The sequence below is a fragment of the Aquarana catesbeiana genome, linkage group LG05 (assembly GCF_042186555.1).
Source record: "Aquarana catesbeiana isolate 2022-GZ linkage group LG05, ASM4218655v1, whole genome shotgun sequence".
Classification (NCBI taxonomy): domain Eukaryota; kingdom Metazoa; phylum Chordata; class Amphibia; order Anura; family Ranidae; genus Aquarana; species Aquarana catesbeiana.
This window is the reverse complement of record NC_133328.1, coordinates 376,102,763-376,126,321: the sequence shown is the minus strand read 5'-3', so window position 1 is coordinate 376,126,321 and position 23,559 is coordinate 376,102,763. Positions and strand designations below refer to the sequence as shown.

General features: G+C 42.6%; 1 protein-coding gene across 1 annotated transcript in view; it reads right to left on the bottom strand.

The window, feature by feature from the left end:
• CDYL (chromodomain Y like) overlaps positions 1 to 21,021 on the bottom strand; it is a 119,839-nt gene extending 98,818 nt beyond the window's left edge. Inside the window, exon 1 of the mRNA XM_073630992.1 lies at positions 20,639 to 21,021. Coding sequence (XP_073487093.1) covers positions 20,639 to 20,662 — 24 coding nt within the window. The 5' untranslated portion in view covers positions 20,663 to 21,021. The remainder of the gene's footprint in view (positions 1 to 20,638) is intronic.
• Between the last annotated feature and the right edge of the window lie 2,538 nt (positions 21,022 to 23,559).

The window sequence follows — 23,559 nt, the reverse complement described above, 5'->3', positions numbered from 1 at the left end:
TGAAATCAATGGGTACAAGTTGCCTTAAAGTCGGATTGAAGTAGTACAGGAACCTTTTCTGAAGTCGGAGCGACTGCAGTAGTGTACATTAAGACGGATCCATTCACTTACATTGATTTTTTCATGTAGCGAGACTTGAGGCGACTAGGGGTGACTTGAAGTCGGATCCAAAGTTGCCCCTGTGTGAATGGGCTCTAACAGTCCTGGGTCGTCTTTGGTGTATTTTTTGTTTCAAGACGCACAAAATATTTTAAAATGGTGAAAGGTCTGGGCGGCATGAAGGCCAGTTAAGCACCCTGATTTTTCCATTATGAAGCCAAGCTGCTTTTAAAGATGCATTGCCCTGCTGAAATATGCAAGGCCTTCCCAAAAAAAGGACGTCATCTGGATGTGAGCATATGCTGCTCCAAAACCTGGATATATCTTTCAGCAATGATGGTGCCTTTCTAAATGTGGTAACTGCCCATTCCATATGCACGAATGTATCCCCAAACCATCATCGATGAAGGCTTTTGAACTGAGCGTTGATAAGCAAGATGGTCCCTCATCTCTTTAGTCCAGAGAACGCCATGCTCATGGTCAAACAAATTTAAATTTTCGATTTGTCTGACCACAGTTTTTCACTTTGCAACAGACCATTTTAAATTAGCTTTAGCCCAGAGAATACACCGGCGTTTATGGATCATGTTCAGACATGGCGTATTTTTTGCATGATTGAGCTTTAACTTACATTTTTGGATGGCACCGCATGTTTACAGACAAGGATTTTTGTAAGTATTCCTGAGGTTATGAAGTGATGTCCATCACAAAATCACGCCTGTTTTTAAACCACTCAATGACCAGGCAATGCGATAAGGCACTGCGACGCTTTAACTGACAATCGTGCGGTCGTGCGACGTTATACCCAAACAAAATTGACGCCCCTTTTTCCCACAAATAAAGCTTTCTTTTGGTGGTATTTGATCATCTCTGCGGTTTTTATTTTTTGCGCTATAAACAAAAAAATAGCAACAATTTTGAAAATAAAAAAACCCCCACAATATTTTGTACTTTTTGGTATAATAAATATCCCCAATTTTTTTTTTTTTAAAGCTAATTTTTTCCTCAGTTTAGGCCGATATGTATTCTTCTACATATTTTTGGTGATAAAAAAATAAAAATAATAATTGCAATAGGCGTATATTGATTGGTTTGTGCAAAAGTTATAGCATCTACAAAATAGGGGAAAGATTTATGGCATTTTTAGTATTTTTTTTTTTTTTTTTTTTTTTTACTACTAATGGCGGTGATCAGCGGTTTTTAATCGGGACTGCGACATTATGACGGACAGATCGGACACTTGACACATTTTTGGGACCATTGACAATTATACAGCGATCAGTGCTATAAAAATGCACTGATTACTGTGTAAATGTCACTGGCAGGGAAGGGGTTAACACTAGGGGGCGATCAAGGGGTTAACTGTGTTCCCTAGTGTGTGTTCTAACTGTAGGCAGATTGGAAGTGACTGGAGGAAATGACAGATCATTGTTCCTAGCTAGTAGGAACTCATGGCCTCTCCTCTCCTCACAGAACAGGGATTTGTGTGTTTAGACACACACGTCCCTGTTTTGGCTCTCGTGCCCACCGGCCACGCGCATCACCACCCCCACAGTGCAGCAGGCGTGCACCTCGAGCGGCACGTGCGCACCTGCTATCCCGCTGAAAGGGACTGACGTACAGCTACGACGGTTCGCGGGATCCTGCCGACCTGCCGCCGTATAATGACGGCGGCTGGTCAGCAAGCGGTTAATGCAGTGCTGTCTAAGGGCCCAAAAATCACGCACATCCAGCACTGCATTTTGGCCTTGTCAATGAGATGTTATCCATCCAGGTGTCTGCAAAAGCCAAGAGAAGTCCTTCAACTATGAAAAGTGGGGTCATTCATTCATGCCGAAGAGGACTTGTCTGTAAGTTTAGAGACCCAGGGTTTACTGTGTAACTGGGCTCCTGATTTGACTCTGGCCTTAGAGATTAAAGCCTAATAGTAACCAAAGCATCTCTTTTTAGCCATGAGGGAAGGATATGAATCTCCCCAGCTTGAGGCTTAGGCTTCTTCTCTTGGGGTAAAGGAGTATTTTTACCCCCAGAGGAATCCTTTAAAAGGGTTTCATCCAAAGAGTATTCTCCATGTTCACTGATAAAATAAGAGACATCCACTAAACCATCTAAGAAGTGTAGAATTTACGCATCAGCTCCAAAAATAGAGGGTCGTCATGAAATGAAGCGAATTTCCATTTCAGGAGTTTAACCTATTCCCTTAATGTTTGACAGAATAGCACCACTACCATAGCATGTTGCAGTGCAGGTTCTACCAGAGAAAATGTTTTAGAAAGCATCACCAAACCAATCTTTGGAATCCTTAAATACAGGCACATCCTCTACAGCAGTGGTCATCAACCCTGTCCTCAGGGCCCACTAACAGTCCAGGTTTGCAAGATAACTGAAATACATCACGGGTGATATAATTTGCTGCTCAGTGATTGCAGTATTCTAACCTCCATCTCTCCAAGGTAATACATAAAACCTGGCCTGTTAGTGGGCCCTGAGGACAGGGTTGATGACCACTGCTCTACAGGAATCGCCAGTGCTTTATGACAGGACACTGATGGATCAAAAAGGTAGGAACAGTCCACTTCTAAAAAGGACTCATTAAATTAATATTACACTGCAAAATGTTTGGGATAAGTAAAGAGTTTATCAGGAGTTTCCCAGTTTGCCTTTAGGATGGCAGTGGGGATCCTACACGGTTAGCAGGAGTAGTGGAAGCTACAGGTTCTGCTTCTCCATCTTTAAGTTGACATGCAAAGCATTAATAAGAGCCGGAATGGTCTCTTTAAGCCCGAGGTTCTCCAGCATGAATTTGAGACCCATCCTCAAATAAACGCCGCTAAGGCTGCAGGCAGGTCAGATAATGACTCTACACGGGAAGGTGTTGAGATATGCTTATGGTCTCTGCGGACAGGGTCAGCAATTAAAATTGCAATTTGGTCTATAAAATCATGCAAAAAATCTGCAGTTAAAACCTTCCAGAGTTAAAACCTAGGAGGGGCCGCACCCACCAGAGTTGAGAGAGAACAATGAAGGCCACCCCATAATGCTTAGTGGATCGTGAGCTAGTGGGGCTGGTACTTGTGTTTGGGATCTGACATAGTGAACCGCAAGCAGGGGCAACTTAGCCCAAATACAAGATAAAAACTTGGGTACTCCCTATTGTCTGCTGTGTGTAGTAGTGGGTAGGTGAAACCTCATGCTAAATGACTGAACAAGGGCGCTGCGTGTGTGCTGGCAGTCCCTCAGCATTACGGCCCTTTTCATAGAAACTAATGTAAAAAAGGGGATAATAAATGGGGCACAGCGGTTCTTCAAATGCAGTAGCTAAGGATGACTGGACCACACAGTCTTCTTCCCAAAGCGAGTCATTAGAGTGAGGATCACAGCACACGCTTTGCCACAGCTCTGAACCTGAAAAGTTAAATCACAGCTAACACTGTAAACAAATATCTAGAAAGCACCACAATGCAAAACCCAGTGCCAAAAGTTACATTCCAGGCAGGCCCTGCAATCATCCAGTCCAGCAGGATGCAGCTATAGCCTCCAAAGCTATTGCTGAGGATTAGTTAATCCAGATAGCTATACACCAGCTCAACCAGCATATAAAGTCCTAAATAAATCAAAACCTCTATCTTGAAAGAAGGAAACAAAATGGATAGTAAACTGGTCAAATTTTTCTCAGGAGAGAAAGACATCCATCTACTTAGGGCCCTAACAAAAAAGGCAAGCTGGAAGCAAAAGGAATTATACCAGGGAGCTCACTTTGCTTGTGTCCAAATCCTCTTTTAGGCCTTATAACCCAATTGTTTCTGAATCCCATGTTCCTTAATGAAAAAAACGTATTATTTACTGACAATGCCCTATTCTTCTATTACTAATAAGTTCATGTAATAAGTCTCAAGATTAGGTAAAAAGAGTAAAAAACTGCGCTTAGAGACTGTTAAGCTGCCAACACACCACTAGACATATAGTGCAAAAAACATGTAAAACAATAATGTGTTTTTTATGCATATCATCACAGATTTCTTTAACATCCGATGCGGTTCACAGCACACTCTGGAGTGTGTCTTTTGATGTTGGAACCTTTCGATCAACACCGGATGGGGCTCATCCTCCAAACATCAACCTTTTTGTGTTGGATCCTGCTGAGGTATCCCCTCATGACTGCCTGTTTGAATCATATGCTGTACAGTATATGAGTCCATCATTTCTGGTAAGCATGCAAACCATATAACTTGTTGATTGCACTTTAACCCCTTCCCACCAAGCTTACGCAGATGTGCGTACTCGGCTTTCGGGGGTCATACCCCCATACTGTTTATTAGAGCCGGCAATCGGCTATCCAGGGATAACAACCGATGCGGCTAAAAGCCTCTCGGCTGTTATACCGGGCTTCCCGTTCCACCAGGAGGCCCGATCAACAATTAGCCACCTCCGGCTGCTAGGGACAGGCTGGAACGAAGCCGCAAGCGGCTTCATTCCAGTCTCCTAATTGTAACCACGGAAGCAACGTAATGACGTCACTTCCCGTTTACTCGGCTACCAACTGCGCCGGTTTTAAAAAAAATATACAGTGTTCAGAATCACCGAAAACGGCGATCTGAATACTTTGAAGTGCAAAGGAGGGATCCTTCCATAAAGAGAACCTGTCACCACCTATTACTGTCACAAGGGATGTTTACATTCCTTGTGACAGCAGTAAAAGTGATCATTTTTTAACACAATTTATTAATATAAAAATAAATAAAATAAATAAGAAAAAAATGTTTTAAAGCGCAAGCTCGCGCAGCAAAGAAAAACACATACGGAGGTCGCATATGTAAATGGTGTTCAAACCACACATGTGAGGTATCGCCGCGATCGTCAGAGCGAGAGCAATAATTCTAGCACTAGAACTCCTCTGTAACTCTAAAAAAATTTTTAAGCATCGCCTATGGAGATTTTTAGGTACTGTAATTTGTCGCCATTCCAATTCATGAAAGTGTCCCTTTTCCCAAAAAGTTGCGTTTAAAACACCGCTGCACAAATACCGTGTAACAAATTTTTGCAACAATCGCCATTTTATTCTCTAGATTCTCTGTATATATATATATATATATATATATATATATATATATATATATATATATATATATATTTTATGTTTGGGGGCTCTAAGTAATTTTCTAGAAAAAAATACGGATTTTAACTTGTAAACACCAAATTTCAAAAATAGGCTTAGTCGTGAAAGGGTTAAAGATCAAGTCTTCATTCACCTCGAACAGCACGAGAGTTTATGTGTTTCATTCCTTATGATGGACTATCTTGTGATGTTCACCTATGAACTTTGAGTAACTTTGCACATTGCTCTGTTTTCACTCATCATTTTATCATATTAATTCTCACTTTATTGGATGTTCATTCACCATTTATACCTCAGTCAATCAAGGTTTATATCCATATATCATTTTTATTCTGAGCGCCACATTGTTGTTTTATATCAAGATTAGGTAAAGCAAGTCAAATGTCAGATGTATTTTTTTAATTTATAGATTGCACCAAGACTCAAACATCCCAATTAAGCATATTTGCTTTTATTCAGGGTTAAATTTTTATTTTATCAAGTGATTCTAATTGAAACGCGGTACCCAAGTTCCTCATTAAGAATTCAAGTCAGCTGTGTTGATGAGGACAGATCCCCCCCATACCGCGAGTACAGACCTAATGGCCCATTCACACTGGGAACACCGATTCACATGCAGTTCTGTGCAGTGCAATTTCAGCCCCACTCATTTTGAATGGGCTGAAACTGCACTGCACCAAAAGTAGTGCATGCACTACTTTTTTTAAACACATGGCAACCGCATTGCATGGTATTTTTGGCCAGTGTGGGCAAACAACCTGTGTCTGGGGTGTTAACTTTGCACTGATACCTGCAGCAGATTGCAATGGCAGTGCAGGAAGCTGCAGGGGAATGCAGCTTACCCGCATTGAATTTTAGTGTGAATGGCCCTAAGTATACACCCTTAAAAAAAATAAACACCACCTACGGATGAATAGGGGAATGCTCATTCAAAAATGTGTGCGTCATGACTGGAAATACAAAGCACCACAGGACTGCAAATGGGCCTAGAACTTATTAAAATGTACCAAAAAAGGAGAGATTTTGCCAAAATGTTGACAGAACAATACTACTGTTTTTTTTTTACCAAGTTAAAGCTAAGTTAAGTTATCCAATTGGTAGTAGAGATTTGTGGCAGCTACAAATCCTTCTGATTGTTTTCTCTGGCGATTTGAAGCTGGTACTGTCAGTACTGAAGTACTGTCGCGGACTACAATACTTCCCTAGGCAGCTAAAAATTGCAAAAAAATACCTGTGCTTCCAAATAAAACATTTTCTGTACTTTCTGTGTATGTGTGATGCCATCTGTGCTTTGTTAAGTGTAAAGCTCACAAAGAAAAAAAAAGGTAGCGCTAGTTCTAGAAAAACAGATAAAACATGAACTCAGCAAAATCAAATACTGTATGTGCAAGTGCTTATAAATATCCACCACACTTCATGTGCCCAACAATATCCATATAGCCTCAGGGCTTTAATCCCAGTGTCCTGTGATAAACTGTGAACATCTTCTTGTCCTCCACCTCAGTGAGAAAAGAAAAGGAAAAACTTCTTCACCACATGTGCATGTAGAATTCTCACTCACCAAATATGTATGACCTCTTTGTACAAGAAGGTACAGTATCTCACAAAAGGGAGTACAGCCCTCACATTTTTGTAAATATTTTATAATATCTTTTCATGTGACAACACTGAGAGCCGGTTCACACGGGGGCGACTTGTCAGGCGACCTAGCCGCCTGACAAGTCGCCTCCCGTTCTGTACAATGGAACCGTTCTAATCGGAGCGACGCAAGTCGCTCCGACTTAGAAGAAAGGTTCCTGTACTACTTTGGGGGCGACTTGCATAGACTTCTATATAGAAGTCGTCTTGCAAGTCGCCCTGGCAGTCGTGTGCAGGTCGCCTCGGTGAGGCGACCTGCAAGTCGTGCCGCTTCTAGTGTGAACCGGCTCTTAAGAAATGACACTTTGCTACAATGTAAAGTAGTGAGTGTACAGCTTGTATAACAGTGTAAATTTGCTGTCCCCTTAATATAACTCACACAGACATTAATCTAAACCATTGGCAACAAAAGTGAATACATCCCTAAGTGAAAATGTCCAAATTGGGCCCAATTAGCCATTTTCCCTTCCCGGTGTCATGTGACTCCTTAGTGTTACAAGGTCTCAGGCGTGAATGGGGAGGAGGTGTGTTAAATTTGGTGTTGTCGCTCTTCCTCTCTCATACTGGTCACTGAAAGTTCAACATGGCACCTCATGACAAAGAACTCTGAGGATCTGAAAAAAATAATTGTTGCTCTACCTAAAGATGGCCTAGGCTATAAGAAGATTGCCAAGACCCTGAAACTTAGCTGCAGCACGGTGGCCAAGACCATACAGCAGTTTAATAGGACAGGTTCCACTGAGAACAGGCCTCGCCATGGTCGACCAAAGGAGTTAAGTGCACATGCTCATTGTCATATCCAGAGGTTGTCTTTGGGAAATAGACGTATGAGTGCTGCACACTGCATCAAATTAGTCTGCATGGCTGTTGTCCCAGAAGGAAGCCTCTTCTAAAGATGATGCACAAGGAAGCCTGCAAGGAGTTTTCTGAAGACAAGAAGACTAAGGACATGGATTACTGGAACCATGTCCTGTGGTCTGATGAGATCAAGATAAACTTATTTGGTTCAGATGGTGTCAAGCGTGTGTCGCGGCAACCAAATGAGGAGTATAAAGACAAGGGTGTCTTGCCTACAGTCAAGCATGGTGGTGGGAGTGTCATGATCTGGGGCTGCATAAGTGCTGCCAGCACTGGGGAGCTACAGTTCATTGAGGGAACCATGAATGCCAACATGTACTGTGAAATACTGAATCAGAGCATGATCACCGCCCTTCAGAGACTGGACCGCAAGGCAATATTCCAATATAACGACCTCAAAGACAACCACTGCCTTGCTAAAGAAGCTGAGGGTAAAGGTGATGGACTGGCCAAGCATGTCTCCAGACCTAAGGCCCCTTTCACACGAGGCGGACTCCGCTTCCACGGAGTCCGCCGGCTCAGCAGGAGATCAGTCCGTTGATCTCCGCTGAGCCGGCGGATGACAGGTCCCTCTCTGCTCACTGAGCGGGGAGGGGCTTGTCAGGCGCCGCTGCCGCCTATGGAGGGATCGGATGAAAACGTCGCCAGCGACGGACCTGGACGTAGGGCCATCCATCTGCTTTTAGCGGATCGGACCGGGTCGGATGTCAGAGGACATGTCTCCACTGGCATCCGTCGCTCCATAGGCTAACATGGAGCGCCCGTTCACGTCCGCCGTCAAAACTGACAGGCGGACCTGAACGGTCCGATCGTGTGAAAGGGGCCTTAAATGGAAGGTGGAGGAGCGCAAGGTCTCTAACATCCACCAGCTCTCTGATGTCTTCATGGAGGAGTGGAAGAGGACTCCAGTGGCAACCTGTGAAGCTCTGGTGAACTCCATGTCCAATAGGGTTAAGGCAGTGCTGGAAAGTAATGGTAGCCACACAAAATAGTGACACTTTGGGCCCAATTTGGACATTTTCACTTAGGGGTGTACTCACTTTTGTTGCCAGAGGTTTAGACATTAATGGTTGTGTGTTGAGTTATTTTGAGGGGACAGCAAATTTATACTGTTATACAAGCTGTACACTCACTACTTTACATTGAAAAGTGTTATTTCTTCAGCGTTGTCACATGAAAAGATGTAATAAAATATTTACAAAAATGTGAGGGGTGTTACTCACTTTTGTGAGGTACTGTATATGCACTCTGTATAGATGACAAGACACTCTGTACCCTTTTCTCCAAGCAATTAGGTGCCCCCAGACTGGATTCCCTATTGTTTAGAAAGGTACTCTTCTCACTCATCACATAGCCCAAAAAACATACAAAGGCCAAAAGATCTCCCATAGTGCACTATATATTGAAAACAATTCCAATAAAAGATAATAAAATGCACTCACATGTATAAGCGCCTGTTTTCTGGCATCAAGATAACCAGCTCTGTGTATATAAATGGAAGCAGGCGTACGTTCCGATTACCGGACATTGCCGACCTGATCTGATGTCACCGGTACAGGAGCCCTGGACCGGAAGTCCCGCCTCTATGCATTTCGTCAATCAGGCATCTTCAGTAAGCTACAAATTGCTGATGTGCCATGGTCATCAGCAGCTACGCTGGGTAACATGAGTAAGCTCCTGGAGCTATCGATTCTAGAACTAACTCCAAATATTAAACAAAAGTCAATCACTCTGCATAATGCAGACCTTTTCATGACTGCAATACATTTTTTTCCTAGAAAAAAATGCTATTGAGAGCAATTTTGTAGCTGCTACAAAATTGTGAACGTGACATGGATATTATTGTATGATCTGCTGCGTTACCACCATCCATGTTAGAGTATCGACTTTTGTATGTAAAAGTTAATTCACAAAGATCATACAGGATTTAGCTCCCAAAATTACTTCTAGTCTCTGTCTAGGCTTAAAGAGTAACTCCACTATTGTTAAGAAAATAAACATTTCCCTCTGTGTGATCTATGTACATTGCAAGTTTTTTGACAAACTTTTGCAGATTCCAACCTTTCGTTATTCTGAAGAAATAGCCATTTGTCTGTGTCCATGTGCAAAATGAATGTGAATGGAAGTGATTTCATAATTATCATTCGGTTGCTGCATCTCTATAGACCTGTTTTCCTTTAGGAAGTATCTCCCAAAAATGACATTTCCGTTTCAGGGGATCCCCAAAATCAAATTTGTATCTTTATGCAGACTTCTTGAAAAATCAGTAAGACAACCGCACAAGGTGAAATGACATTTCACATAACTTAGATCGCTAATGTATATGCTATATATATATATTTTTTAAAATTTGCAATTTTTTTTCCACACACAAGTGGAGTTACACTTTTAAAGTTTTATGAGAGCAGAAAGAACCATTTTAGGAGTTGGTATAAAAATAACTCATGAAAAAAAAATATTTATGAGAAATAGAGTCGTGCAATAGTTAAATGCCAATTAAATTAAACTGTTCAATTAGACGCATTATCTTCGGAATCTAAAACACCATCAATGAGTGAAATCACACGTTAAAGTAACACATTTGGAAACCAAGACTTTTTTTCCAAGTAATTCTAAATATATGAATGGGGCATTATAGGGTTTTTACAGATTAAACTTTTATAACAAAAAGAAAGGTAAAAGCTCAAAAAGCTAACTGAAAAGAACATGCATGTATACAAGTAAAAGGACCAAAAAACTGAAAAAACTCAAAGATGATAGTAGCTTGAGTGTGCATGGTAAAAGAACACGCAATGACAAATAAAAGCAGCTAATAAGGTAAGCCCTTTAAAGAGGAAACGCAGTTTGCTCACATCATTTGTAATAAAAACATGTTTGTCATTCTGAAGCTTTCCTCCGAACAATTTGGAAATAATTTTATATATATTGTGATTCTGTACTTGCCAAATATGCTGCAGAAATCTCCCTCCACTGAGTCTGGCTGCAACCATTTTAACTGTGGGCAGCTGAAGTTGCTGCCTGTTCACTTCTCCTGGATTTACACAGACAAAAAAAGAGGCACACCTCCAGCTCTGCAGCTCTCACTGGCCCTATTATGACTCATCCCCCCTCCCTTCCTGGCAAACTGTCACAAGAGTGAGAGAGCTGTGCATGATGTCATAAGCCTAGGCTAATGACCAGACAAGAAGCAGGAAGTGGGCTATATAAGGTATTTACTGGCAGAAAAAAAGTTTTACTATCCATAGTGAAAACAAGGGCATAAGATTTGAAAGATTGAAAGTTGAAAAAAAATAACTGAAGGTCCGCTTTACGCATACTTGGATCAAAATTCTTATGGTTCAGCAAGGACTAGGCAAATTTTGGTCTATGTAAGAGGAAGTGGGTTGTACAGAAGTTGATCTCCAGATCAAAATCTGTGCAACCACTGTTGGTTTTTTCCCCGATCGATCAGTGAGGTCAAATCAGTGTATTCTGATGGTGGGAAAATCTCCCTGCTGTCAAAATACAATACCTTCTGTGGGAAGGATTCCCCCATCCACAACAAGTGTATGGATGGGGGAAATTGGGCATTCTTTTTCATTTCAACCCTGTGGTTGAACAAAATAAAGTGTCTAATAATGGGCTGCCTTAGTAAAGTGAAAGATTTTGACCTACATGTATTCTTAATGACTTCCAAGGAAGCTACTTCAAATCCTAACTCAGAAGATACTTCCCCAATATATCTCAAAATAATTTATCTGTAAAATTTTATGTAAAATCATAATAATTTTGATTTCTTCCACATGCTCTGTATTGGCTAAATGTTAAACTTGGAGGGCAGATCATAGCAGGTACTGCCGATGTCATGGATTTGCAATTATATGCTTCAGCTCTTTTTCCATCTTCATCATGAAGAAAGATATTAAATGGTGTATTTTCCATGGTTCAGCCAATGTTTGCTGAAGGAGAAATTAAGTTATCAGTTGAAGGGGCCTCTTTCATGCCTGTCAATGTATTCATATCATTACACCTGCTTGAATACAGTTTTTGCAAAGCCTGTCAGGTAACACACTACCAAATAACCTGAAGAAGTTTTGAAGGCCCAATTTACAGGAGAAAGCTGAACTGCCAAGTACTAAACAAAATAGATAATCAGCTCACCTCATGCTTTAACCCCTTTACAACAACATCTCACAAATAAGTGGCAGCACAGTGGGTAGGCCTTGACATTCATCTGTTGCATATATCCGTCACTGGGCTTTTCCAGGGCTTGATCGATTGGTGACCCCAGAACTGTGACTTAGCTGTCAGTAACAGCTCACAGCCAACTGTGGACAATCAGGAGCCAGTAAGATCCTGACTTCCTCATCACCACGCAACCAATCACAGTAAACAAAATAATAGGAGCCCCTCCTTACCAGCATTACAGCCCACCTAAAGGGCCTGTTCCTGCTGTTCAGTCCAGTGAAAGATGCCCTTGCACCTCACAAGATCCAATACGCTCATCATCACATCCCATAGGCAAATGTATTTCAGTCTTTTAAAACCACCCAGAATCCTTCCAAACACTAAACGTTTTGATCCTGATTGGGTCTTGAGCACATCATAATTAAAAACACATTACCAGATTTAAACAAGCACATATATATTCCTCTCTTTTAACCATTCATTTTCCAAAATGCTGTCTGTAATTCTCATTGTTAAAAAAACGCAGTTTTTCAACAGAAAGAAAAAGAAAAAAAATCTACTCTATGAAATGTAAACAAATTAGTAAAATATTTATAAAGCCTTAAAAAAGTTTAGATTTTATATTTCCACCCCTGATATAGGTATCTACCCTCTCAAGAGCATGAAGACAAAAGAAAGGAAGATCACCATCATGTACTAACATGTGTTGATACATTTGAAGTGCTAAATAGAGATAAACAGCTTAGTAGACGCTTACTGTTCGGGTATCATGCTGAATCGACCCAAAAGCTGCGTACAACAGTAAGGAAAAAAAAAAAAAAAAATCACAAGTTCACTGGCAAAAAGTTAAATGCGTAACGTAAATAAAGATAACGGAAGGGTTTCTGAAAAAATTCTGGAGCCTTTTAAAGATGAGTGAAACAGTAAACTATGATGCAAAACAGTTTTGAATTAAATAAACTGAATAAAAAATGCAATCACAGATTTAGAGCCCTTGCACACTGGGGCGGTTTGCAGGCGCTATTGCGCTAATAATAGCGCCTGCAAACCGACCTGAAAGTGCCGCTGCTGTGTATCCAGTGTGAAAGCCCCGAGGGCTTTCACACTGGAGCGGTGCGCTGGCAGGACGGTAAAAAAAGTCCTGCCAGCAGCATCTTCGGAGCGGTGAAGGAGCGGAGTGTACCACTCCTGCCCATTGAAATCAATGGGACGGCGCGGCTATACCGCCGGCAAAGCGCCTCTGCAGAGGCGCTTTGCGGTGGTATTTGACCCTTTCTCGGCCGCTAGCGGGGGGTAAAACCGCCCCGCTAGCGGCTGAATACTGACGGTAAAACTCCGCTAATAATAGCGGCGTTTTACCGCCGACGCCGCCCCCGCCCCAGTGTGCAAGGGCTCTTAGAAGAAATTTGGGAGTACCAGACTAAATGAATAATGATCGCCCTTAATGCCAACATACAACACATTCAAACAGCATTATTAGCAAGCTCCAAATGTACTTAAATTATTTGAAATACAATTACAAGGTGGAAACAATGAATTACCCAATTATCATTCTCAGGCATTCTACATCCGATGTCATGGTGGCTAATGTCTATTAGAAAATATGACTATTCCTATGAGTTCCTAAAGGGTAAAGGGTTGAAAGCCACATTCAAATGGAAGTAATTGGTTTGTTCCTAGATTTTTATAGTCATAATGCTACCTAATATAGATTAGGAAACTGATTTTAATCTCAATTGTCTATCAATTTAACAGACCGAGTAATAGAAGCCATGATCCCTAAAAAAGGTCTACCTTCCAATATAGCTTGGTCAGGATTTCAACCACAGATGAAATTTGAAGACAAAAACATTTTTCAAGAAAACAGCGGTACAACATTACACAGTTTTTCTTAGTCATACTTCATGAACTACTATTGGAATAATGTATGAAGCAAACTCTGCAAAACTGAGATATTATGAAAACATGCACATTTTCTATGTCTATATTGCTCAAGCACACAAAACACTCAACTGTGCAGTACAATAATGCAGAATATTCCATTGACTAGGCTTGCTGGGCCAAAATCATAGGGTGGGGATACTTGTTCTGCATATTTCCAGAACTAAATAACTGGCATTTTCACACCATCAGATTACCAGCAACACCTACAATAATCACAAACAATCATGCAGTGAATAGACTAAAAACGCCAACAACAATCAACATTTTGATCCTCATTGAATTATTTGAATTCTTGCCTGTTCATGACCCAATACACTTAATAAGTGGATGCTGTGAATGACAGTTATCAGGCTACTCCAAGAGTATCCAATTAGCAGTAGATAAACAGATATTGAACAAATAGATCTTTTGGGTACCTAATCAAAAGCAAATGAAAAAACAAAATATATAATGGATATGGCACAGATGTTTAATTTAGCAATACTTTCAGCATTTCACTTAGTACTGTTAATGCAGGTCATCCCAACAGCCAGATTATGATAAGCATTTTCTCCTGACTTAGATCTCCTTGCTTAAAGTGTTTGTTAAGTCTAAACTATAACTCACTGCCAGCCCCTCTATTAGAGCCTGGCATACCACACTATGTAAGTCATTTCTAAAAACGAGCATTGTAAATACCTAATTAGAGCTATCTTCAGGCTGGTCACGTGACTCGCGGCCACTTTACAGCTCCGATACAGGGCTTCTGTGGGAGGGGCCAAGATCTCACTCTGACATTAGCCATTAGACATGAGCCCTGTCTCGGAGCTGTAAAGCGGCCTTGAGTCACATGATCGGCCTGAAGAAAGCTCTAATTAGGTATTTGTAACGCTCGTTTTTAGAAATGACTTACATAGTGTGGTATTCCAGGCTCTAATAGAGGGGCTGGCAGTGACCATTGTAGGTTTTTTATTTTTAACAATAGACGGGGGGGGGGGGTTGGGGTGGAGACAGAGACGAAGAGAGGGAGCTGACAGGTAAGGAGGAGGGGGGGAGAATTCAGAGCTGCGTATGACGGAGTGATGCACTCTGGCCACGTTGGTCAGGCTTTAGCAGCCCTGATTTTCGTGGTCAGTACAGAGAGGAGATACAGGAAGTGGCAGGTTCAGGAGGATTTTTTTACAGTTTGGAGGGGGGCACGTTACACAGCACAAGCACTGTACTGTTTAATCTGGTTTAAAGGACCAGGATCTGAATTTTATTTTTTTTGGGTTAACAGACACTTTATATTTAGGAGTCTAGTTAGCTGCTATGCTCAAATGGACAGGATATTCCAACCTATAGTCTCTCTTTAAAGATGAGCTCTAGGATGCCAAAAGACATTTCTTGCCGATACAGTGCCTTGAAAAAGTATTCATACCCCTTGAAATTTTCCACATTTTGTCATGTTACAACCAAAAAACGGAAATGTATTTTATTGGGATTTGATGTGACAGACCAACACAAAGTGGCACATAATTGTGAAGTGGAAGGGAAATGATAAATAGTTTTCAAAATTATTTACAAATAAATATCTGAAAAAAGTGTGGCTTGCATTTGTATTCAGCCCCCTTTACCCTGAAGCTGGGTTCACACTAGTGCAAATTGGATGCAGGTTTCCCCACATCCAATTCACAGGAGAGTCTGACCAGTTCTCAATGGAGCCAGTTCACATATCTCCGTGGCGGCCGGAGAGCGGATTGCACAGGGGTCCTCCGCATCTTTGGCTCCGTTTCAGGTCTGATTTCAGGCAAAAATAAATAAATAAAAATCGGGCCTAATTCGTCCCTGAAATGGAGAACGGGGATGCACCGGACCCCCTGCTGTGAGCCGTGTCCGCACTAAGTGTGAACTCAGCCTCATACCCCTAACTAAAATCTAGTGGAACCAATTGCCTTCAGAAGTCGCCTAGTAAATAGAGTCCACTTGTGTGTAATTTAATCTCAGTATAAATACAGCTGTTCTGTGAAGCCCTCTTAAGTTTGTTAGAGAACCTTAGTGCAGAAACAGCATGAAGGCCAAGGAACACACCAGACAGATCAGTAATAAAGTTGTGGAAAAGCTGAAAGCAGGGCTAGGTTATAAAAAGAATATCCCAAGCTTTGAACACCTCACAGAGCATTGTTCAATCTATCATCTGAAAATGAAGAGTATGGCACAACTGCAAACCTACCAAGACATGGCCATCCACCTAAACTGACAGGCCAGGCAAGGAGAGCATTAATCAGAGAAGCAGCCAAGAGGCCCATGGTAACTCTGAAGGAGCTGCAGAGATCCACAGATCAGGTGGGGGAACCTGTCTACAGGACAACTATTAGTCGTATGCTTCACTAATCTGGCCTTCATGGAAGAGTGGCAAGAAGAAAGCCATAAAAAGTTCCATTTGCAGTTTGCGAGAAGCCATGGGGGGACAAAGCAAACATGTGGAAGAAGGTGCTCTGATCAGAGGAGACCAAATTTTAACTTTTTCGCCTAAAAGCAAAATGCTATGTGTGACGGAAAACTAACACTGCACATCACCCTAAACACACCATCCCCACCGTGAAATATGGTGGTGGCAACATCATGTTGTGGGGATGCTTTTCTTCAGCAGGAACAGGGAAGCTGGTCAGAGTTGATGGAAGTCTGCAAAAGACTTGAGCCTGGGGCAGAGGTTCACCTTTCAGCAGAACAACGACCCTAAACATACAGCCAAAGCTACTTTAAACGTGAAAATTGCTGTTCACAGACACTTTCCATCCAATCTGACAGAGCTTGAGCTATTTTGCAGAAGAATGGGCAAAAATGTTACTCTAAATGTGCAAAGCTGGTAGAGACATCCTCAAAAAGACTTGCAGCTGTAATTGCAATGAAAGGTGGTTCTACAAAGTATTGACTCAGGGGGTCCGAATACAAATGCACGCCACACTTTTCAGATATTTGGTTTTCAATTTTTTTTACAAATATTTATCATTTTCCTTCCATTTCACAATTATGTGCCAATTAACCACTCGCCAATATACGTTGGCACTTTGAAGAGGAATATTGTTATGGCAACAGCTAGCTACCATAACCCCAGTATCCTCTTCTTCAGTGAGAGGTCTGGTTTCAGATAAAAGTGGTCTTTGCAGTGGATTCGCCGTGAGATCGCTTTTATCGGTGGTGGGAGAGGGCCCCCACCCACCTGTCATGCACCGGTGCCTTCCGCCGCTAACCGGCGGAGGCGATCGGGTCTTTTTCCATGTGTGGTATGGAGCTGAGTGAGGGAAAGATGGCCCCCACCCAGCTCCATACCACTGCAAGGCTGAAGCGACGTCAAAATGTCACTTCCGCCCATAGCTCTTAAAAAGGGACTTTTTTTTTTGCATTCTAGTGTAAATATGAGATCTGAGGTCTTTTTGACCCCAGATCTCATATTTAGGAGGTCCTGTCATGCTTTTTTTCTATTACAAGGGATGTTTACATCCCTTGTAATAGAGATAAAAGTGACACAATTTATTTTTTTAAAAGAACAGTGTAAAAATAAAAAGTAAAAAAAATATATTTTTAACGTGCCCTGTCCCGCCGAGCTCGCTTACGTGAGCAGTGCCCAGATATGAAAACGGTGTTCAAACCACACATGTGAGGTATCACAGCGATCATTAGAGCAATAATTCTAGTTCTAGACCTCCTCTGTAACTCAAAACATGCAACCTGTATAATTTTTTAAATGTCACCTATGGAGATTTTTAAGGGTAAAAGTTTGTTGCCATTCCACGAGTGCAATTTTGAAGTGTGACATGTTGGGTATCAATTTACTCGGCGTAACATTATCTTTCACAATATAAAAAAAAAAATGGGCTAATCTTACTGTTGTCTTATTTTTTAATGCACAAGTTTTTTCCAAAAAAAAGTGCGCTTGTAAGACCGCAGCGCAAATACAGTGTGACAGAAAATGTTGCAACGACCGCCATTTTATTCACTATGGTGTTAGAAAAAAAACAATATATAATAATAATATTTGGGGGTTCTAAGCAGGGTGGATATAAATCGATTTTTTTTTTAAATCGATTTTTTAAAAAATTTTTATAAAATGCTTTTTTAGTACAAATCTATCTAAAAGATAGTTTTCTATTTAAGATACATTAAAAATGTAGTTTATTCAGCATGAAATGGAGCTTAGTTATGTAGTATGAGGCTGTATATTCTGCAATATTTACATCCAAGGTCTGCAGGCTGAGATAATATGCACTGCATTGATGCATTCACACAATTTCACAGTAACCATGAGATAAAATTCAGGAATATTCCTTTATCCCATTGTTTTGCAAATCTATGTACACTACAAACTGTATCATTGAATCGGTTCTGATATCGCTGTTTTACTAGCCTGACAGCTTATTATTCTAAATAGGAAACCTGAATTTTGTTTGCAAATATTAAAGATTCTAACTACCAGCAAGAATAAGTTCTTACATTTAAAGCGCACCTGTCATTTCAGATCCATCATGGCAGCGCCCGTTAGCGGGCATCCACTCACCTGCTGCCGCCACGTCCCTCACCTTATTGTGTCACTGCCGCCTCACCAGCCATCCCATTAAAGTGAATGGGAATGTCGGTGAGTCAACAGCGGGTCAGAGGAGGAGCCGCTGCAGGACAGAGATGACAGCTCCTTTTTAAAAATTATGATTTAAATCAAGTTGATTTAAATCAAGCTATTTTACTAGTGATTTAAATCAAATACACCTTGGTTCTAAGTAATTTTCTAGCAAAAAAAAAATGATTTGAACTTGTAAACACCAAATCTCAGAAAGAGGCTCGGTCCTTAAGTGGTTAAATACATTTACGTTTTTGGTTGTAACATGACACAATGTGGAACATTTCAAAGGGGAAGAATACTTTTTCAAGGCACTGTATATGTTTATTAAGAAATTTGTTTTTAAAAGCAAGTATTGAAAGTATAACGTTAAAGGGTTAGTTTACTTTTACCATAAAACTGTCTTTGCAAGAAGGCGCACCTATAGATAAAAACAAACTGTGGAACTTTGACCAAAGTTAAATATTGCCCTTGCTGTAGGTGTAAGGATTTAAGGATCTCCTGAATCCTGGCTGAAAAACTTCCAGAGATGGCATCATCATGTCCTGTCTTGTTGCTAAGACGTTGCCAAGACACCTCCAATACAATCTGCTAAGGGAAAAAAAAAAAAAAAAGACGTTTTTTTCCCCCCTTCATTTAAGCAGATCAGAGGGCCGTCGGTTACAACCCTTGCATTGTATTTTTTTTTAGGCAGACCAGACTGGACTCTATTCACTACTATGGACTGGCGGGTGTAAACAGACTTGTATTTGTTTACACCCGCCTACCTCCAATACAATCCACTAAGGGAAAAAAAAAAAAAAAAATGAAGGTTCTTTCCCCCTTCATTTAAGCAGATCAGAGGACCGTCTGGTGTACCGATGTAAAGGGACAGCGGAGTCCCTTTACAACCCTTGCATTGCATTTTTTTAGGCAGACTAGACTGGACTCTATTCACTTCTATGAACTGGCAGGCGCAAGCAGACTTGTATTTGTTTACACCCGCCTACCTCCAATACAATCCACAAAAAAAAAAAAAAAAAAAAAAAAAAAAAAAAAAAAGGGGGGGGGGGGGGGGGATCTGTTCCCTTCCATTGAGGCAGATCAGAGCGGAGGGCAGTCCTGTGTGAATAGACAGCAAAGTCCATTTACAGTCTTTGTACTTCATAGTTGAAGGTAAATCTAAAGGAACTTGAATAAGAAAACTGTATAATGTATGGCAAGCCTTGCGGCATGGTTCCAGTATGGTGTGCTAAATGAATACACTTTATAAGCACCTAAGGGCCACAAGAGAGTTAAGACTGTAAGCAGCTCAAGGTGCCAATCTGTAGTGCGAAGGCACTAAACAAGTAGGAGAGAGCAGAGTGGCAGGAAGATGAGCTCATCAGTTAGCTGCTTCTCCCTTCACCGCCCAATCAGCAGTCTGGGGGCAGGGACAAGACCTAGTTTAATATCCTAACTGCCATAGACAAAGAGTGTGGTCTTCCAACTGACTGTGCAAATCTCAGAAACAAATGGATAGAACTACAAATACATAAAGAAGAGTCATTTGTTTATGTTGCTCCCTTGCTTGAATGATACATTCCCAGACACATATTTCAATACTTTTTTTGTGCAGCCATGTGGAAAAGGAGAAGTCTGTGAGCACAGAGTAGTAGTAGTTTGCCAATAGTTGGGATCCCCCCCTATTTATCCCCAATCACACGTGTCTGCCCTCCCTCCCTCCCCACGTTACGTGCCTTGCTGCCTCAGCACATTCACAAAGATGACTTTTCCTCCCAATCTCGGCTCCAGCACCCATATGTCGGCGGAGGAGTTCGTGAAAAGTCTCTGGTCACCCTGCCTTCCCCTCCACAGCACTTTTCTCCGAAGCCCAGCAAAGTGAGTGTGAGGGCTGGCTGTGTGCCCCCTCTCTCTCTCTCTCTCTCTCTCCCCCCTCATCTTCCTCATCACGGCTGCAGGAGGAGGAGGAGGAAGGCCGGCCCAACACTTGGCTCTGCTCATGATTTCTGTCCAGCAAACTGCTTGCTGATGAGTGCTGAGCAGCATACGGGCTCTTACAGGAGTGCTGTAGACGAGGAAGAGGAGGAGGAAGATGAAGGTGCAGGAGGAAGGAGGGACAGGAGTACACAACTCTACACATACACACAACTACCGGGGGAAGGGGGGGGAGAAAAGGGGAAGAAGAGCTGCCTGGAAGGGTCACTTGTTTCCCCACCCAACGCCCCCTCACGGAGTGTCCGTGCCCGGCCGGGTTACAATACCTCATAGAGTTCTTCGGAAGCCATGCTGGAGGGGGCCGGGGGGTCTGGGAGCCGTTGCCGGGTTGAACAGACTACTTTTCTCTCAGTTGTGTATGCCTGGCCTCCTCTGAAATGCCAGTGTGTGCTGCTGGTGTGTGTGCGCACAGAAGCTGCGCAGCCGCCTCTCTCCCTCACACACACATACACACTCAGCCCGGGCACACTCACTGGGTACACCGAGCCGTGTATATGTGTGAGGAGGGATGGCTGTGTATACACTCAGCGGCGGCGGCTCCCCGGCAATCCACAGGATCCACAATCGAGCGCAGATCGGGAGGGGGGTGAGGGCGGGTGGGAACGCGCGTTCCGAGCTCAGGGATCTTCTTCTTCAGTGTATCCTTCAGCACCAAGCACCGAACCGCCCACCTCCATTATTATACCCCTCCCTCTCTCCTTCCTCTCTCTCTCTCTCTCTCTTCTTCGGAGTCGCTAGGTCGCTCGTTTACTCCCCTCCTCCTCCTGCCCCCTCCCATTGTCCTTCCAATTCCCCCCCCCCCCACTCAGCAACTGACACCGACCGCCCCCCCCCCTCCAACAACGCCGGGGTGCAGGAGTCCGCCTGCCTGGTTACTTAGCCAACCCCACTGGGCACATGGAAAGTTCCAGGACGTGACTCACACAGAGCGACCTTCCCCATCACCAAACTTACCTCAAACACTTCTCCTCAGCTAGCATTAGGACAGCTCCTGGCTGGGTGGTCAGCCCACAAAGCCTGTACATAGTCTGTGCACACTGCCTTCCCTGGAGTCACCTCAACTTCAATAGTCCCATTTTATTCTATGAACAATGCCCACAAATCACTCAACCCAACTGCCAGAGACTTTGATGCCCATGTCTTGGGGGAGTAAAAACCCTCCCCTGAGGTGGGCTGCCCTCCAATCTGCAAGGGTTCAAAGCTCATCAAGGTCTATGGCAGTGGTCTCCAAACTGCAAGGGTTTCGAAGCTCGTCAAGGTGTATGGCAGTGGTCTCCAAACTGCAAGGGTTTTCGAAGCTCGTAGAGGTCTATGGCAGTGGTCTCCAAACTGCAAGGGTTTTCAAAGCTCGTAGAGGTCTATGCCAGTGGTCTCCAAACTGCAAGGGTTTTCGAAGCTCCTCGAGGTGTATGGCAGTGGTCTCCAAACTGCAGCCCACAGGCCAGATGTGGCCATTTGCTTGCCTTTAAATGGCCCCACTTTCTCCCACTGATACGGGACACTTTTGCTTCGACTGGCACCAACAGTGGGGCACCATTCCTGCCACTGCCACCAAAAATGGGGAAAACCATTCCTCCTACTGACACCAACAATGAGTCACCATTCCTTCCACTGATATTAAGTGCTATTCCTTCCACTGACACCAACAATTGGGCACCATTCCTTCCACTGCCACCAAAAATGGGGAATCATTCCTCCTACTGACACCAACAATGAGTCACCATTCCTTCCACTGATATTAAGTGCTATTCCTTCCACTGACACCAACAATTGGGCATCATTCCTCCCACTGGCACCAATGATGAGCCACCATTTCTTTCACTGATACCAATGGTTGGGTACTGTTACCTTCCACTGACGTCAACAACAAGGCACTATTCCTTGCAGTGACATCAACAATGGGGAGCCATTCCTCCTACTAACACCAACAACGAGGCACCATTCCTTCCACTGACACCAAGAATCAGGTACCATTCCTCCCACTGATACCAATGATGAGGCACCATTTCTTCCACTGATACCAATGGTGGGGTACTATTACCTTCTACAGACATTAACAATGGGGCACTGTTCCTTCCACTGGCACCATTCCTTCCACTGATGAGGGACTATTCCTTTCGCTGACACCTTATCCTTATCTTAATTGATGTGATTTGGAACCAACATTACAGGAAGATTACCCAGGAATTCCCTGAAGTTGCTTCGAAGTTGTCTGGCAAAGTCATGCCGACTTTCAGGTCACTGTAGTGTGAACCGGCACTTAGGGTCTTTCCTCCATAGAGAATACGTTTGTTAATTTTAGCCCCCATTCACACCTAATGCCCCGTACACACGGTCGGATTTTCCGATGGAAAATGTTCGATGGGAGCTTGTTGACGGAAATTCCGACCGCGTGTAGGCTCCATCAGACATTTTCCATTGGAATTTCCCTCACACAAAATTTGAGAGCTGGTTCTCAAATTTTCCGACAACAAAATCCGTTGTCGTAAATTCCGATCGTGTGTACACAATTCCGACGCACAAAGTTCCACGCATGCTCGAAATCAAGCACAAGAGCCGCACTGGCTATTGAACTTCATTTTTCTCGGCTCGTCGTACGTGTTGTACGTCACCGGGTCCTTGATGTTCGCAATTTCTGACCAACTTGTGTATGCAAGACAAGTTTGAGCCAACATCTGTCTGAAATAAACCATGGATTTTGTTGTCAGAATGTGCGATCGTGTGTACGGGGCATTAGTGTTTTGAAGCACGTTTGCAGAAGCGCTTCCACCCCCAACATTAGATTTATATCCTATTGTGTCCACTCACATCTGAGCAATGTGCTCTTGCTCATCAGTCAGAAAAAGTAAAGAAGCCTCTTTGGGGTATGTTCGGCTATTTTTGGCCTCAATAGACTTCAGTGTGAGTGCCTGAAAAACGTGTGCTTTTGCAACTAACAACCATTTCCTCCTTTTAATAAGTAGCTTTACAGTGACTGAAATGAAAAAACTGCAGCCTGAAAAAAGGGTGAACAAATGAACACAGAAAGTTAAAAAAAATCACACGTTTACTAAAGTTCAGGAGGGAATCCAGGCTTGGCAATTTCACATCTATAGTGGAAAAATAAATGCCCTATTAGTAAACCTCCTGTACACCATACAAGGTTTTTCAGTTGTGGTTGTATGTAAACACCTAAAAAAACTTAGCA